The 18,287-nt window shown below is 33.5% G+C and overlaps 1 protein-coding gene across 6 annotated transcripts in view; it reads right to left on the bottom strand.

The window, feature by feature from the left end:
• LOC102806623 (uncharacterized) overlaps nt 1-16,996 on the bottom strand; it is a 46,291-nt gene extending 29,295 nt beyond the window's left edge. For all 6 annotated transcript variants that reach the window (XR_014930999.1, XM_085505674.1, XM_085505670.1 and 3 more), the window contains exons 1-2: nt 16,532-16,996; nt 3,639-3,785 (exon numbers count right to left, since the gene is read on the bottom strand). Coding sequence is in view for 5 of the 6 variants with exons in the window: in XM_085505674.1 (XP_085361800.1) it covers nt 3,639-3,755 (117 nt within the window). In the remaining variant the exon portion in view is untranslated. The remainder of the gene's footprint in view (nt 1-3,638; nt 3,786-16,531) is intronic.
• Between the last annotated feature and the right edge of the window lie 1,291 nt (nt 16,997-18,287).

Below are 18,287 nucleotides of genomic sequence, written 5' to 3'. Positions count from 1 at the left end.
AAATCAGCGATTATTATGCAGTCGCAACCATCAGCATCGAGATACCAGGTTTCTGCTGGCGACGTTGCGGCGTTACTCAGTTCCAAATAAAAAATACCAACGCCAAAAGAGCAACATTTTAACCGGTAATCAAGACTCAGTCAATCCACGACCAGCAAGCAACATCACACACGAAGTTGTAGCGTGCAGCTCAGCGACAACCGCTGTCGACGACGGGATGTCAGTGGAGTACCGCAGTTGCACGGCATGTTTGTCAATGCACAATTCTGTGGCGGAACTTTTAACTTCAACATAAACTGTGTATCATAGTCGTCCAGTTCAAGTTCTTGTTTTGCCGTGGTCCCAACTAAACGTCAACGAGTTATTTATTCGAACAGTGACTCAGATTAGACGTCTGATTATTTTAATTTCAAACAAACAGTGACACGCGTTCTCCGGGCGCGTTCTACACTGACACGCGCTGCTAGGGTGTAACACTTATATTGGAACATATTAATGGGCAATGGGGTTCCCCGACCTAAATTCCATCCCGGTTTGCACGTTCTTTCTTTAATACGAAATAATCAAGTATGGAACATATGTAATAATAACAGAACCCCACACCCTCCCCGTGGCTTTCGTTGCATATGGAAGTTATTTTCACTCGAGATGCGGTGTATTCTGCTGTACTTTCACTCGCTTCGCTCGTGAAAGTACGGCCGCAGGATACACCGCATCACTCGTGAAAATAACTTCCATACGCAACGAAAGCCACGGGGAGGGTGTGGGGTTCTGTCATATTATGTATAATTGTTTGATTGCCAAAGTTAACTTTTGCTATCTTTAACCAAATAAACATCCCTGAATTTTTCTGTATGCCTTCAGTAAATTTACAGTATTCAATATATATTTTATAGCAAACAAATAAAGAAAAATAACTGAAATTTTTGATGGAAACATAATGGTGTTAAAATTGCATGGGCCATTAATGATGTAGGAACAAATATGGCAAGAGAAAAAAATAAGAACAAAAATGAAAAAAGAAAGCATATTTTTATTTGTACAAAAAAAGTTTTGTTTTCAATAAAATAAAAACATTCTTACTCATTTAAATTACCCTAAACATGTAGCTATGATTACTATTATAGAAATATCTCTTTGATGAAGAAATAAACCAAAGATTTCCAAGTTGTTTTAATGTTTCATCCCTACCTACAGCATGAACCATTGAAACCCATTTTTTTATCCTCACCAACCATCAGAGCCCTAAACCATTTCTCCACTAAATGGTTCATACCTAACTACCTACCTGTTGAAGCTCTAAAACCTTCCCCACTTTTTAAAATGGTTCATCCCTGCCTACCTCAAGAACCATTAAAACCAATCCTACTTTTCATCTCTACCTACCTCTTGAAGCCCTAAAATGTTCCCCACTTTTTTAAAAGGTTCACTCGCTTGTTAAATGGTATATCCCTAACTACCTGTTAAACCCTAAAATCTTCTCTACATTTTTTATTGGTTCATCCCTACCTACCTCATGAACCATTAAAACCATTCCTATATTTCATCTCTACCTACCTCTTGAAGCCCTAAAATGTTCCCCACTTTTTTAAAAGGTCACTCGCTTGTTTAATGGTATATCCCTAACTACCTGTTAAACCCTAAAATCTTCTCTACTTTTGTTATTGGTTCATCCCTACCTACAGCATGAACCATTGAAACCCATTTTTTTATCCTCACCAACCATCAAAGCCCTAAACCATTTCTACACTAAATGGTTCATACCTAACTACCTACCTGTTGAAGCTCTAAAACCTTCCCCACTTTTTAAAATGGTTCATCCCTACCTACAGCATGAACCATTGAAACCCATTTTTTTATCCTCACCAACCATCAAAGCCCTAAACCATTTCTCCACTAAATGGTTCATACCTATCTACCTATCTGTTGAAGCTCTAAAACCTTCCCCACTTTTTAAAATTGTTCATCCCTGCCTACCTCAAGAACCATTAAAACCATTCTTAGTTTTCATCTCTACCTACCTCATGAAGCCCTAAAATGTTCCCCACTTTTTTTATTCCTACTTTTGCTAAATGGTTGATTCCTACCTACCTCTTGGAGTCCTGAAACATTCTTCACTTGTTTAAGTGGTTTATCCTTACCTACCTCTCCAAGCCCTATAAAAAACGTCCCCATTTCTTAGATGGTTCATAGCTCTTAAAACATGAACACTTCTCTCACTTTTTAATAGTTCATTCTTACCCTTATAAAAGTATTTTATGTGTATGAAAATTTATCTTCCATTGTACTGAACTACGACATACATATTGGAGTTTTAATGAAATGAACTCTACACTATAATTTTCTTTTGTAAATTTCACAACAATTAATTGCATTAAATTCAACAAAACCTATTCAGCCAATGACCACAAAAGTGGACAGCACATAAAGTGAAAAGCATGTCCCGTACAGAATTGCCGTCTGTGCATAGCACCATGTAAACTATGGCATTCTTTACAATAGTCTTAGTTGATACAGAACATGGTGGTTATTTTATTGTAATTTTGACATATGACCTCACTGTGTACTCCAACTGAGAAGAGACAGCCTCAAAGTGAGCCATTCATATTCAACAAAGCATGGCATACTTCAAATATCGCAAACAGTCTTTATCTGTGACGAGCAGTTCCACCTTAAAATTTCTTTTCCCTTGTTTACAATAAACAAATCAGCCGTTACTAAATGACAAATCATCGCTCCGATAATCAATGACTGACAAGTTTCCTGCTAAGATTTAGAGCAATATTATCTCTAATTGTAGCCAAAACTAACTATTAAATAAATGTAATTTATTGAACAACAGACGGACACTACATATGTTAAATAGCGCGTGTATAGAATGCATTGTGTTGCATACAATTCCTACATTTGGAGCGACATGACCGACTTATGTAGCCTCGAACTGAGACATGATAACGATATCCATTCCCAATGAGCTCAACATGTGACTGAACAGACATATCTAGAGCTATTAGAATCACAGGAATGAACTATTTGAAAACAGAGAGGAGTAGACAGTAGTAGCTGGTGAATATAACAAATAATGTTAGCCAGTCTTAATTATTTCATACACGCATGGGTATATGTAGATTTCAAATCAATAGTACATGTACATGTATTAGAAAAAAACACAAACATTTAAGGCCAAGAAAAAAAAATTCCCTGTTTCTCGTTTCATGTAAATTTTAAAATGAGGCGGTGAGACGATTTTTTTTTTTTTGAATACTGAGCTAAAATAGGGGAAATTTGAGACAAGTGCGAGTACAAGCGCATTTTGGAATGCTTTAGAAGGAAAAAAACGATTGAGGCGCATAGTTCAAAATGATGCGCACGGAAACGAGAAACAGAGATATTTTTTTTCTCAGCCTTATGCTATAAAACACTTTACCCCTTTGAAGAGAAAATGTTGTTAATATACTATTAGCAAATGTCTGCTTTACTTTGTGAATGCATGACAAATGAATTGGATCATCGGCTTTGCAGAATACAGCAACACAGTTATAATTATTATTCTATGAAATGCATTTACACCAAGTGTCACATGATGATAGTTTTAAACCATAATCTTCAACAGATTTATTTAATAGATATCACCTTACCTTGTCTGGGTCAAATGTAGCACCGGATTCTATGAGTTCTTTGATTTTTCCAGTTTGCCCTTTACTGGCTGCCAGACGCAGTTTGTCTGACAATTGACCACCTAATGGGGTACTCATGCCCCTCAATTAAGTACTACCTTACCATACCTGTAAAATAATTGAATGAACCAAATTAAATATACCGTAATATCAATTAGGTTAAAGCCATTTATTTTTACATTCGTGTTTTTTGTTACTTATAGTACTGTGTCTTAAGTTTTGATATATAATAGTATATAATTGTGTATAGTAACATATTATCGTAGCTGCCTTAAAAAGACCTGAATGAAAATTAATAATTTAAATTGTTCTTAATAATAATATTGGGTCCCAAAGATTTTAGATACTGGATCTTCATTTTCTTTTGCATGGATTTCATGTAAAAAAGTTTCTTGATATCTCAAAACATTTTCCCACAATGCATTGCACACATGTTGGGAATATAATTGAATTTTGTTTAAACCCGTTAATACCATTAACCCCAATATTGTATGTATGTATTTTTACATTGACTTGACCACATAAGGGGTTAATGGTAACTATGGTAATGGTGCTACCTTTGACTCTCTTCTCTTTAGTGAACACCCTCTAATGCAGCTTTATTTTACAAATTTATATACTACCTTTATTAGATAAATGATGCATTAAATACGAATATATCTAACATGAAAAATAACAATTAGTAATTTATTTATTGGTGTATAGGCATCTTGCTCTTAAAATTAATGGTTGCCTCTTATCTGACATTTACCATATACCATGTGTTACCTATGTGAAAGAACACTCCTATTAAGAACAGTGTTAAACAGATGTTTCATTGAATTGTAATCTATCTGACCCTTACAACAGTGCAATCTAGGCTTCAAGTCCGTTTATAAATAAAAACATGGTGTAAAAATATGTATGTACTCAAGTTTTATTCAATTGTAAACAATTCATTCAGCAATATTAAAACAGACGCTGCAGAAAGTGAAATATGATTAGTAATGAACCATAACTAGAAATGAAACAACAAAGAAACAATTTACACGCTTGTTAAGGAATATATTTATTTGTCAAAAACATTTTTGAAATTAGAAAGTCTAAATATACAAATATAATTTCTGTATATTTCATCATATAATTTCTTTTTGTTTTCAATTTTAAACGAATTATGCAATTACTTTTTTCTTTTGAAAGCATTTCCATTCTCCTTTGTAGAACGACCTAGTGTCAATAAAGTTACTATCATTCAATAGATCTGAATTCAGGAAAACATACATCAATATAAAATCCAAAATAAAATAACTATAGCACATTTGCTCTTAGTACCAGAGATGTATTTCAAATCACGCTAGTAGATTATGGATGGTGGTTGTCATGTTACACACTTCAATTTTGTGTAAATAAACAATCTGTTTGTCATGCATCCTACATGTTGTGTAGAACCAATATTGAAAACAGAAAACAAGTCATACTGACCACTGCCAAAAATGCAATGTAATGTAAATGTAACACCACATTTTAATTCATTGTTCAATTTTACAGTGTATTTCTACTTGCCATATGACCTTCCAGTACAGTACCAATATAACACTAAGTAATGATATACATAACAAATATTAGTTGAATACCAAGATATACAAAATAGACACATTGCAATAAAATCTGACGCAAAAGTAAATTCCAACTTCTTGAATAAATAAAAGTTATTTTTGATTTGAGTTGAGCCATTATAACCACAGGATTTAATCTGATACATGACTGCACAGTAGGAACCCATTACAAATTACTAGCATCAATATTTAACTAGTCTCATATTACATCCACCATCTCACACATATGGTACAGATGAATCTATACACCACCAACAATTTGTAACTAACACTTGTAAGTACTGATGAATCAATCCCAGGAAATTAAACTCTGGTTGCAGACAATTATTATAGCATTGCGTCACTAATTTATACAATGATTTGACTTATTTACAGCATTGCATCAATGAGTTATACAATGATCTAACTTATTTATAGCATTGCATCAATGAGTTATACAATGATCTAACTGATTTACAGCATGGCATCAATGAGTTATGCAATGATCTAACTGATTTATAGCATTGCATCAATGAGTTATACAATGATCTAACTGATTTATAGCATTACATCAACGAGTTATACAATGATCTAACTGATTTATAGCATTGCATCAATGAGTTATACAATGATCTAACTGATTTATAGCATTGCATCAATGAGTTATACAATGATCTAACTTATTTATAGCATTGCATCAATGAGTTATACAATGATCTAACTTATTTATAGCATTGCGTCAATGAGTTATACAATGATCTAACTGATTTACAGCATGGCATCAATGAGTTATGCAATGATCTAACTGATTTATAGCATTGCATCAATGAGTTATACAATGATCTAACTGATTTATAGCATTGCATCAATGAGTTATACAATGATCTAACTGATTTATAGCATTACATCAACGAGTTATACAATGATCTAACTGATTTATAGCATTGCATCAATGAGTTATACAATGATCTAACTTATTTATAGCATTGCATCAATGAGTTATACAATGATCTAACTTATTTATAGCATTGCGTCAATGAGTTATACAATGATCTAACTTATTTATAGCATTGCATCAATGAGTTATGCAATGATCTAACTTATTTACAGCATTGCATCAATGAGTTATACAATGATCTAACTTATTTATAGCATTGCATCAATGAGTTATACAATGATCTAACTTATTTATAGCATTGCATCAATGAGTTATACAATGATCTAACTGATTTATAGCATTGCGTCAATGAGTTATACAATGATCTAACTGATTTATAGCATTGCATCAATGAGTTATGCAATGATCTAACTGATTTACAGCATTGCATCAATGAGTTATACAATGATCTAACTTATTTATAGCATAGCGTCAATGAGTTTTACAATGATCTAACTGATTTATAGCATTGCATCAATGAGTTATGCAATGATCTAACTGATTTACAGCATTGCATCAATGAGTTATACAATGACCCAACTGATTTATAGCATTGCATCAATGAGTTATACAATGATCTAACTTATTTATAGCATTGCATCAATGAGTTATGCAATGATCTAACTGATTTATAGCATTGCATCAATGAGTTATACAATGATCTGATTTATAGCATTGCATCAATGAGTTATACAATGATCTGATTTATAGCATTGCATCAATGAGTTATACAATGATCTAACTGATTTATAGCATTGCATCAATGAGTTATGCAATGATCTAACCGATTTATAGCATTGCATCAATGAGTTATACAATGATCTAACTGATTTACAACATGGCATCAATGAGTTATACAATGATCTAACTGATTTACAGCATTGCATTACTGAGTTATACAATGATCTAACTGATTTACAGCATTGCATCAATGAGTTATACAATCTGAGATCTGTCTTACTACCATAATCTGTTCATATTGAAGTGAGATTCGTCAGTGTACACAACCTAGTCTACCCTGATTTTCACTGTCTGTCGTGCAATCCCAAGTCTATTTCACATTCAAGTTCATTACCATACCATAACAAATTTTACACCAAGTTGATTCCTAACAATACACACAGGAAATCCTTCCACATATTTGGGCAGGCAGAAACACATTTATTATCTTTACTGTCTAGTCAGACCACTCATGTATTGTTCTTACCCAGTAGTGATTTTCTTATCAGAGTAGCCAATCTATTGTGTGATTAAATTAAGTTTTCCCTATAATGCCTGAGGGAGGGTCATTGTACATGCCACGTTGCATTCAGCTGCTGTTCGAACATGTACGCGTGTTTTGTTTGTATGTTGGTTGAAATAAATCCATACATTGTGACCTTTCATAACAGCATCTGCCAGATGCCCATGCTCACCTATAACCGTGCCATTAGCCGATGCTCACCTATAACCGTGCCATTAGCCGATGCTCACCTATAACCGTGCCATTAGCCGATGCTCACCGACAATGGTCGAATTCAATAGCCAAAAATCTCTCTCACTTCTTATAAATATTAATAAAGTACAAAAATCTTCATATTAACTAAACATATTGAATGTTCTGTATTATAATAACTTCTTAATACGTTATAAATTTGTTACAGTTTTGTTCGAATTTTTCAGATTGCTATAACACTATTTGCAAGACAAAAAACAGTCACATGGTGCTCTTACCCTCAACAAGATCTACTTTGCTTCAAACGTCTATTCACCAATGGATATGGCTAAACAAAATAAATATGGCTAAATACTGTATCATCAGTACTCATATATGGTAGTCTGAACTTCACAACAAAACAAAACAAAACAAAACAAAACAAGTGACCTGATGACCAGTTTGGATAAAAAAAAAAAACGAGACAGGGCTCTTCGTGCATACATGTATAAGGTACTATTTCATACTATTTAGTTGAAAATTCACACAAGAACTGGGACAAAACACAGAAACAGTGTTCATCGATGTTTGGTGAATAAATTGGAATAGGCTTATGACTTTTCTGGTTGAGTGAGTTCTAGTAGAGTTGAAGTCTGATTTCTGTACAGGGATTACAATTCTATGACACAGTGTTCTTTTAATCTATAGTTATTGACAACCAACGAGGTACAATGAACCTTTTGAAAGCAGCTCACCAGTTTCAACAACTTTACCAGTGTTTATTTGTTAAATTTTCAGTTTACCATATGTACTAATACAACATATGGTATCACCAATTGTAATGATGATATTTATAAATGAAGTGTACATGTATTTATAATAAGTGGAATATACAACATATATGTATAAATATGACCTTGGTTCTAGCACACATGGTACATTAGAAGAATGTAGAATAAGTCACAGTAAGAATGTCACAGGAAAAAAAAAAAAATCAGAAAATCCAACTACCGTACCGATAGTAAAAAAAAAAAGAATCACTGTTTTTTTTAAATAAAGAAAAAAAGTACACAACCCTAAACTCATAAACCCTTGCATTTAAAAAGAACATTATGCATTTTAAATGGTAACTATGGATATTTCAAATCAAAATTTATTATCCACTATTAATTTTCTCTGATCTCAAGACTTTTTTTTACTGTATACCCATTAGAGATGGATTTTTCAAATGCCATCTTTTGTCACCCTAATCTATTTTTGAAATAAGTAATAAATACCACACCAATATGAATATAATAATTCATTATCTGACCACTCCTGGGTAGAAAATTTCTGAGAATTTTAAAGATATCATTATACCCATTATTGATTTCATTATCAGTTGAAAAACAATTTTGCAGTGTATACTGTCTGATTTCAGGTGGCTGGAGTGGAGTTCAATGACACACAGCCTCCTTGAAGCTTTTTTGTGAAGAAATAGTATTCACTATGATAGTCTAAACCATCTTAAGTGGTACGGTAATGTAATTAACATAATTGTTGAATGAGTCTTCAATAAATACATAATAACTTATTAATTTCTGATTAATTTCTTCAAGAAGTAAAGATACAATATTTAAATAATTGCTGAATCTTTGTTTCCATGGCAATAAGTAGAAACACCTCTTCTTTTACTCATTACCTTGATCAGAAGTCACTGCTACAAAATGATCAAATATTCAGGGTGCAGTCATCTTCACACAGTAGAACTGTTTCCTTTTCAATGACATCATTGTTTGTCAGGAAAGCAACGTCACTTACTCATTGGATGGGTGAGGTGTAGCTAATAAACCGATTACAACCACAAACAAACTGTCCATTCACTCACTTCCCGTTGGCATGGTGTGAGTTTAATCGATTGTATTTAAGTGCAACTGACACTAAGTTCAAAGTACAGTATCTTTTCTCAAAACACTATGATTAATATAATTTGTTTACTTTTAAGGACTTGTATTTTATTATTTCCTCACTAATAACTTTTTTTCAATAATGTCATCACTATTTAGTCAAACTTTTTAAATACTGTATTTGCTCTATTAGAAGACAATCTCTGATATATTTGTATGCAAACAACAAAATCTGATATGGTGACATTTTAAATAGCATGGGTAAACAGTTACCTGCTTTCAACATGAAATTGGTGGCAAATATTTTTCTCATTAAATAATCATAATGAATAAGAAGGTTGCCCTCTAGTTTCTGTGACAAATATCAGTTTAAACATATAACCACATACATAGAAGGAAAAAATAGAGCAACTACAGTTACTTGATTATTATTGAGATGTAGTTAAAGAGGTTTTAAGAATGCCCATTCCTAGCAGCCTAATCCGTTAACCCAATAACGACCAGCAACAACGTGACGTCAAATACATAACCTTTTTGATAGGTTAGATTCTCCTCAACTGTTGTTAAATTTGACATTTATATAATTTTATAAAAAATAAACCAACCAAAATGTAACAAATATTGTGTAATCATGTATTAGTAATTAATTAGAGCAATATATGAGTTACTAATAACAGAAAATATTAATTAAAAATGAACTGAAACACACTTATTATTGGGGTCAGGGGTTAGATTATCGACACCATACATACCCATGGTATTTGGACCCAGTCAGATAAAAATGAACAATGCAAACCACTTAGACCAAAGATACTATATGCAGGTGTACCAGGGAAAGATTATCGAAGTTAACCATGGTGTTTAAATGTTTGACCCCTGACCCCATCTATTGTAGTTAGGAATTTACCCGCAACCTAAATTAGAAGGTGGTATAAATTGTAGAAGAACACATCATAGTCTAGCATTGTGAAGAAAACTTGTACCGACATGTATGTTTCTGTCACTCTGCGACCCTTGACCTTATTTCAGGGGTTTGGCACAGTGAACAAGAACACTTGAGAAACTGAACAATGCAGTGGTTTGTCAAGACATCAAGATAAATCATTCTCAATAATTTAATTTATAAATCTATCAAACATAAAAAAAAAAGAAGCTATAAACAGTTTTATTATATCACTATCAATAGTCGCCATTGACTGATTTTTGAGAGAATTTGTGAGAACGAAATTTCACAAAAGTTTGTAAATATTCATAATAAAATATCTGTTAATACAAAACTTGACGTATCCCTGATTCACAAAGCACACACATCTGTCTCTCTCAAAATTTAATGGGAAGTGTAGACATGAATCCTGGTTCATTCATTTATAGTTACTTACAGTGAAAAAAGACGAGAAACGCATCTCATTCAAACATATTGTTCAGAATTTACTCACCCAATTGGCCGATTATACGTGCCAGTGTGTCGTTTTTATTTGACTCTTAGTGGCTATGTTTATCAGACGTGCATTTGATAAAAGAAGACCACATTGCATATAACTTGTGACATCTGACCTGACTAAGTCAATATAACATACTTGAACGCATTTGTTGACAAGAAACAATCTTTCCTCCACTACTTGGCGCCATGTTTAAATTGTGAAATTAGCACTTGAAACTTATTTGACATTCATACAAGACTCAAACATATCACAATAAAAAATAAACACAAAGTTTAACAAAAACCTTTTGAAAACGAAAAATAAAGTGGTTGGGAGTATTTTAATAAAAATAAGTCCCCAAATGGTGCAACCATGGTAACAAACAAAATAATTGGATTAACTAGACGGGCGCCTCTTTTCTTTCTGTGAAGTGCTAATGCATAAATTAGAATGAATTTTTACAATCTACGTGATGTCACACACCCATACAATGTCTGACTACTGCTTGAGTTTATAAACATTTAGGTTTATATGTCAGACGATTGGACGATTGGACGATCGGACGACAGAAACAATTAGAATATGGATATTTGCATTACACACTGTACCTTACACAGCCGATACAGGTTAAGTTTGAAACACTACAGTTGTCATGGTTATCATGAAGCCCTACAGTCGTCACATTTACCAGTCAACTTCAGTCACCATTCACATAATAGTTTCATTAATAGTCTGCACTTTTCCACATGAAATGTTGCGAATTTCAACATTTTCATCAAAAACGCGAAGCAATGTCATATTTTGTCTGTTTGGCTCAAAATTAAGATTGAATTCAGTGAAAAGTGAACCAATTCACCTAAATTTAAGTGGGGAAAATATTTGGTGCTGAATGATTAATCACGTAACATCACAGTCATCGAGCAGTGACACAGTGGTCATGCATTGTCTAAGTCGTCATGCAGCATTCAAGTTATCACGCAGTGCCACAGTTGACGCACAGCACCACAGCCCTTGTGTAGCGCACAATGAAAGTCACAGTCATTGTAAAGTACCACAGTTGTACCACAGCAAACAATGTATTTAACACATGCTGCATACATTTAGAGGCGGCATTGTTCTCAAGTGGAGACAAGAGGATGGGAGGGGAAAGTAGAGTCAGGTCTGGGAGGGGAGAATGAATGTCGTTCTAGAAATGGATAGTAGTAGATAATGGATTCATGATGGTATTAATACATTGACACAAAAATATTGGATTATCGAATTGATAACAAACAGTAGACACAGGGTACTAGGTATTCACAGCTTATCTTAAAGAAGGTTATCCAAGGTCATGTGAAGAGATGTGGTCTTTCAGCAAAAGTGTTCCATTTCATATTAACTGCTCAGTCATTCTGATTATTTGTAATGATTTTATCCAGTATAAATATTTACAATTAATGGTCTCCTGATACCAACAGATGTGCAGCATACGTGCCTCACAAACACCCACCTAGGGAGTCTGCCTCACAAACACCCACCTATGGAGTCATCAACAACTGATAATTCACAATTTGACATACTTTTAAACTTTCATTGCTACATATCAGACAGAGACTGTTAATCAGAGAATTTAAGTGAATACTTCTCCTACTTTTATAGTAAGCAATAAAGTTTTGTCAAAAGAACAGTTTTTATTTTTAAACATCCATGACAACATTGATGTATTATTTGTAAGGGATTCTATCAAGTTATAACTGAAGTCGTTCCAGGGCTTAGTGGAGTATGGAAATTATCATATTATATATAAAGTTTTGAAATTATGATATAATTATTTTCCCTTTGCTTGAAAGCAGAACAACACTGCCTATGTTATCAAATCAAATTTTGAGATACCATATTTACTATATTACTAGTGCATGTGCTTATGTAAATGAGAGGAATGTCTAGAGTTAAAATATGTTTTAATAATCAAGCATACAATAAATACAATTTTGGGCTTACATGTATTTAGACATGCACTTTCGACAGAACAAATATAGTATTATGGGATAGATTTACCATAGGAACCAATGATAATTGCTCAAAAATCTCCATTTTACCAATTTGTTTTTTCTTCATGTATTTTTTTTTCTTCTAGAATAAACAAAATCACAAACTAACATTTCGAAATTCAAGTAACCCGCTGATCTGTTATAAGAATTATGCCAAGTACTTGTATGCTATCATTACAATCGGTAGTTTGTGTCTTATTTTGATATTAAACTAATAGTATTCATCTAATTTTTGCATCACGTAATGTTCATCCAATCATCACATCATGCATTATTCATACAATCGTTGCATTATGCAGTGTTCGTTTAACAGGTATTACATTAAAAAAAAAGTAACCTACATGTATGTACGAATATACATAATTTTTTTTTACAAAATTTAAACCAGTCTGATGATTTGAAAAAAAAAATAATAAAAAAAAATTTCAAAGTTTAAATTATAGCCATATTGACAATTTGGAAATTGCTGTTAAACATTTGTATGTGGTTACTACCAGCACAGGGTAAGAAATGAAACGCCCACATTTTAAACTTTACAAGAGAACAATAAAGAATTGAAGACTTAACAAAGGGAAAGTAGCGACCACTATAATTAAGTGGATTTCAAGAGCAACTAAACTTCTGTAAGTAAAGTGAGGCTCAGATTCCATCTAAACACCTCAAATGTGTTGTTGCAGTCACGGAACTCCACGCACAACTTGTAAAATTCTGAAGACCAATTAATAATAATGGTGCTTTGGTTGCTATGGATACTAGACTCGTAAATTAACAAGCTTATGTAGTTGAACTCAAAAGATCTCTCACTAAAATCTATTTTAAATGTTAAATGGCTGACCACCTGATTTCTATTGTATCGCAAACAAAATGATAGTCTCTTCAGCCAAGCGGAAACATAGCCTTAACAATGCTAAGGTATGTGTAAAGAAAGTTAGTGCTCAGTCATTTTGTTTGGTTGAGTACAAAGCAGTGAAGCGTACACTACACCAAGATAGCATGTGAGAACGGATGAAGATCAAAATTCAGTTTGCCATTCAGTTTTTTTGTCAGAGACAAGAGAAACATAATTTTTGTCACTGGCTACGCCCATACTAACCCATCATTGACAAATCTATACTTGACCATGTTTTCCCAAACTTTGTTTAACTTGGGCTTAAAGGTCATAAGGGGGAAGACTGAGGTCATAAAGAAATGGCAAAATGCCATCAATCTAGTGTTTCTTGATCACTGACAGGAGTTTGACCCACTCTTCCAAATTGACAATCCAGAAAAAAACATTTGTTGACAGATTCACTTTGTATTGAATGGAAATGAACAAGAAATAAATATTTGAAACAAATAATATACAAGAACCCCACACAAAATGCAAATGATTATTACCAGGAAATCTTGCCAGATAAAATTGCTTTCTTACAAATTCGGGTATAAATTTCCAAGAACGAATAGTTTGGTGTTAAACAAAATATTCACACTTTGGTTCCAATTCTTGAAAGCAACATGTTAGAATGAAATCTCAATAACTGTGCAGGTGATGGTAGAATGGTCATTGCTGAGAGATTACAACTCTGCACACAATAACTGGAAATAGACTAGATTAGTTGAATAGATTGTAACAAAAATGTAGGTGAATAGTATCCATGTACATTGTACTGTGTTTTGTCTGCCCTGATGTACATGTCCATTGTCAAGTGTGAAAGTCGCATGCAAACATAGCAGTCATGATAAGAATGTACCATGGATACTTCCAATGAAAGGAGAGGGGCATACAACCTGAGGGGTCCTCGTTACTGAATGGCTGACAAATCTTGTTAAAAATTAAACATTTCTGAATTCTTTCAAGGAGAAGATCATATATTCTGCGAAAATTAAATTAATTTGTGAATGAAAGAAATATTTTTCACATCTTCATGTTGGTTTATTTTTTACCAGTTTGAAACAAACTAGTCTAATCTGGAACAAATTAGTCTAATCTGGAACAAACTAGTCTAATCTGGAACAAACTAGTCTAATCTGGAAAAAAATAGTCTAATCTGGAAAAAACTAGTCTAATTTCTATTAGTTTTGCTACATTGCCTGGTATAGGTACTGGTATATAGCTCAGAAAATAACAAAGTATTAGTAGTTCACAGGTTGCCTAATCATAAATAAGTAGTTGGTAATAAGTCTAATTAGTTCAGTTGATAACAATGTAAACTAGTTTAGAAATAGCTCCGTTGGTAATGATGTAATCTGGTTTAGTTAGTTCAGTTGGTAACAATGTATCCTGGCTTAAGTTAGTTCAGTTAATAATCATGTGGTAATCTGCTTTAGTTCTGTTGGTAAAATACATAACCTTGTTAATAGTTACGATAGTTTAGTTGGTACATGTATACCATCTAAACTAGTTTAGTTAGTAAAGTTGTTAAATATGTAACCTGTTTTAGTTAATGCATATGTATAAGCTAATTATCAGAGATGCAGCTGTCTTTATTGGAATGTTGTATTATACTAAACTGCCTTTGTGTAATGATCGCTCTATACACATCAATGATTTCACAATATGTATCAGCTCACTGGGACTTTACACAGTAATCCCTTCACACAGAAATATTGGATTTTTTCATTTATAGCAAAAAATGTAAAACACCATCTTTGCAAGCCACAAGTGAATATTGTATTACTTCATGATGGAAAGTTTATAATGTTATTTATTAGTACTGTAAATTCTGTATTAAAAATCGCAGTTTCTAATAAAATGGTACAATGCAACAGAGTGAATGTGGCTTCTATTAGAGCATCTACACATATGAGAAATGGTGAATTTTTTGCTTCTCAATTGTTCAAAAAGATTGTATGCGGCTTCTATTAGGAGTGCGGCTTCTAATACAGATTTTACGGTACTCGCTGTACTAGATCAATGCATATTTCTGTTGTTCTGGGTTATGATTGTCACCTACAGGCATGTACACAGGGCAAAACAACAACAACTAGTCAAAGAATAAAATTAGAAAGATGAGTGATGCTGTCTTTATACTGTAGGAAACAAATATTCACTAGGTTTAATTTATTGCAGTGCATTTGACAAGTTTTTCAATTCACTTCTATATAAAGAAAATAATTAATGCATTCTACGGTTAAATTTGAATATTCACTGAATTTTAATTTAGTGTATTAGACTATTAGTGAAATAAGTTAAAATAACATTTGGCTATAATAATTGAGATCTCCACAGTGGTAAGTGATGACTGTGACATTGCAGTAAGATATATACACACACACTCTAACACTGTTAAACCTGGCTGTAATTGTGCTATAGTACATTTAAACCAATTTTATGTAGCAAATGATACTATAATTAATTTCTTTAAATACATTAGCTATGCCGAACTATTATGAATGATATAATCTTAACATATCAGGCCATATCACTTTGATATGCTAATTATATTTAGAAATTAACACAAAAACATCCCTTACTAATAAAAACACAATAATAGATGGAGGGAAGCATTGTGTACAGTATCCAGATGCCTGTACGCATCGTCAACGGTTGTGGAATCATCTGAGAAAATTGTTGTTTATTCAATACTAACACTAAAATCAACGTATTACTCACCATAAAAGTAGTTTGGGGTGTTTATATACTTGATTACGCTGTAGGTGTACGTTCACGTCGTATTGGTGTTCCTCAAGTTGGCTAACATATCGCTTTGTTGCTTATCGGCGTTTTATTCAAAATCACAATGTTTGCAATAAAATTACGACTTATCCACTCTGTCCTTGCGTAATATATCCCAACGCCAGGTTGGTGTGACGTCACCGATGAATAAATGAAATCATTCCACTCCGTTTTAAAGGAAAGGTACAAATTTAGCAGGCAAGTACACGTACCACACGCAGTCTGTGACGTCGATGTTATGGCGGTTCCCTAGAATCGCACTCGAAATCGACAGTGGTCTGGTAAATGGCGATGCAAATCAAGAACAAGACGGACGCGTTCAACGAGGCTATTGCAAAACAACCTATCAACACGTACTAAACAATATAATTCGTTGTCCCGTTTCGATGACTGTCGCGGTCTGGGCGCGAAGTAGCTTTTGTCACATTAGTAGTCAATGTGATCAGAAGGCACGCCTTCTTTGATTTAGAATGACCTTAGAATGCTGAATAATTGCACAGAAGTCCAATCACAAACCGCATCGAAAGCACAATAAAATGACGACTATTCAGAGGTCTCTACATAGTTAGTCGAGAAAGAAACTACAGAAGAGTTAGGCGAGTAGGGCGCCACACCAGGCACTTCGAGGGTTGTGTGGTGGCGCCCTACAATGCGCTCACATTCATTTCAGGACTGAGAATCCAAATAAATCAATGAATGCTATTTATTATTATTATTTTTCACTATTTCTCATCGCTACTTCTCTAAAAAAAGGCACAAGTTGTGAACATATTTATTTCTAATCATAAAATGTAAAAAATAGTATAACTTCAAAGACCAAATTCCTCAAATTTGGAGGGGCAAATTTTGCTGACATGCCTAACATCACACAAAGGGTTTTAGCTTGATTAGACCCCTGGTGCCGCCGTCACTGTAGATATTTACAAAAAATAAAGAAAATACGCTTCACAATGTAATTCGTGTATAAGTGTATATATATATATCTTAAATTAAAATTAAGCACAACTGCGTTCGAGAAAATACATAATAAAATACACGTCAGTAACGTATCCGGGTGGAAACCAAAAAAAAAGCCTAACGACAGAATTTTGAATGATAAGGCCAGACTTTTTTTATTCCTTGTTTCTCGAGCTTTTATAAGGCAATTTTTTTGAGGAGGGCGGAAAAAAATAAAATTAATTCTTTTTTTCCTATTGGATTTGTGTGATTCTCAAAGAATTGTAAGTCAGGTCATTGATCGGAGAGAAGAAATGAAATACAATTTTATTCCATGTATAACCTTGTTTCTCATCTGCGCGAGACTTCGGTACTTTGATCATGATACTCCCACGAAAATGCAACTTGGATTTGTTATGCGGCGGGCGGTAAAAAAATGAAGATATTTTTTTTTTAGCATTTTTTTGCGCTTACAAGTCGACGGGCGCGAGAAATTACGCTGAAATAACATTTTATTTTATTTCATTTTCGGCTCCTGTTCATTCGGCGGGTTTGCGAAACAAGGGATAATACAAGTCTGGCCTAATGAGTGAGACACACTAGCTTTGGGAATCATTGAACATGGTGTTAACATATCAATAGATAAATTGGATTTGATACTAAAATACATGGCATTCGTTACAGCGTAATTCAGTATCTGGACAAAGCAACAACTCTGTGGCATACTGGAAGCATGGAAGGTACTCCGTTAGTACTC

This window comes from Saccoglossus kowalevskii, chromosome 11, assembly GCF_978046115.1.
Source record: "Saccoglossus kowalevskii chromosome 11, keSacKowa6.1, whole genome shotgun sequence".
Classification (NCBI taxonomy): domain Eukaryota; kingdom Metazoa; phylum Hemichordata; class Enteropneusta; family Harrimaniidae; genus Saccoglossus; species Saccoglossus kowalevskii.
The sequence above is the reverse complement of the archived record's forward strand: the minus strand, read 5'-3'. Positions and strand labels throughout refer to the sequence as shown.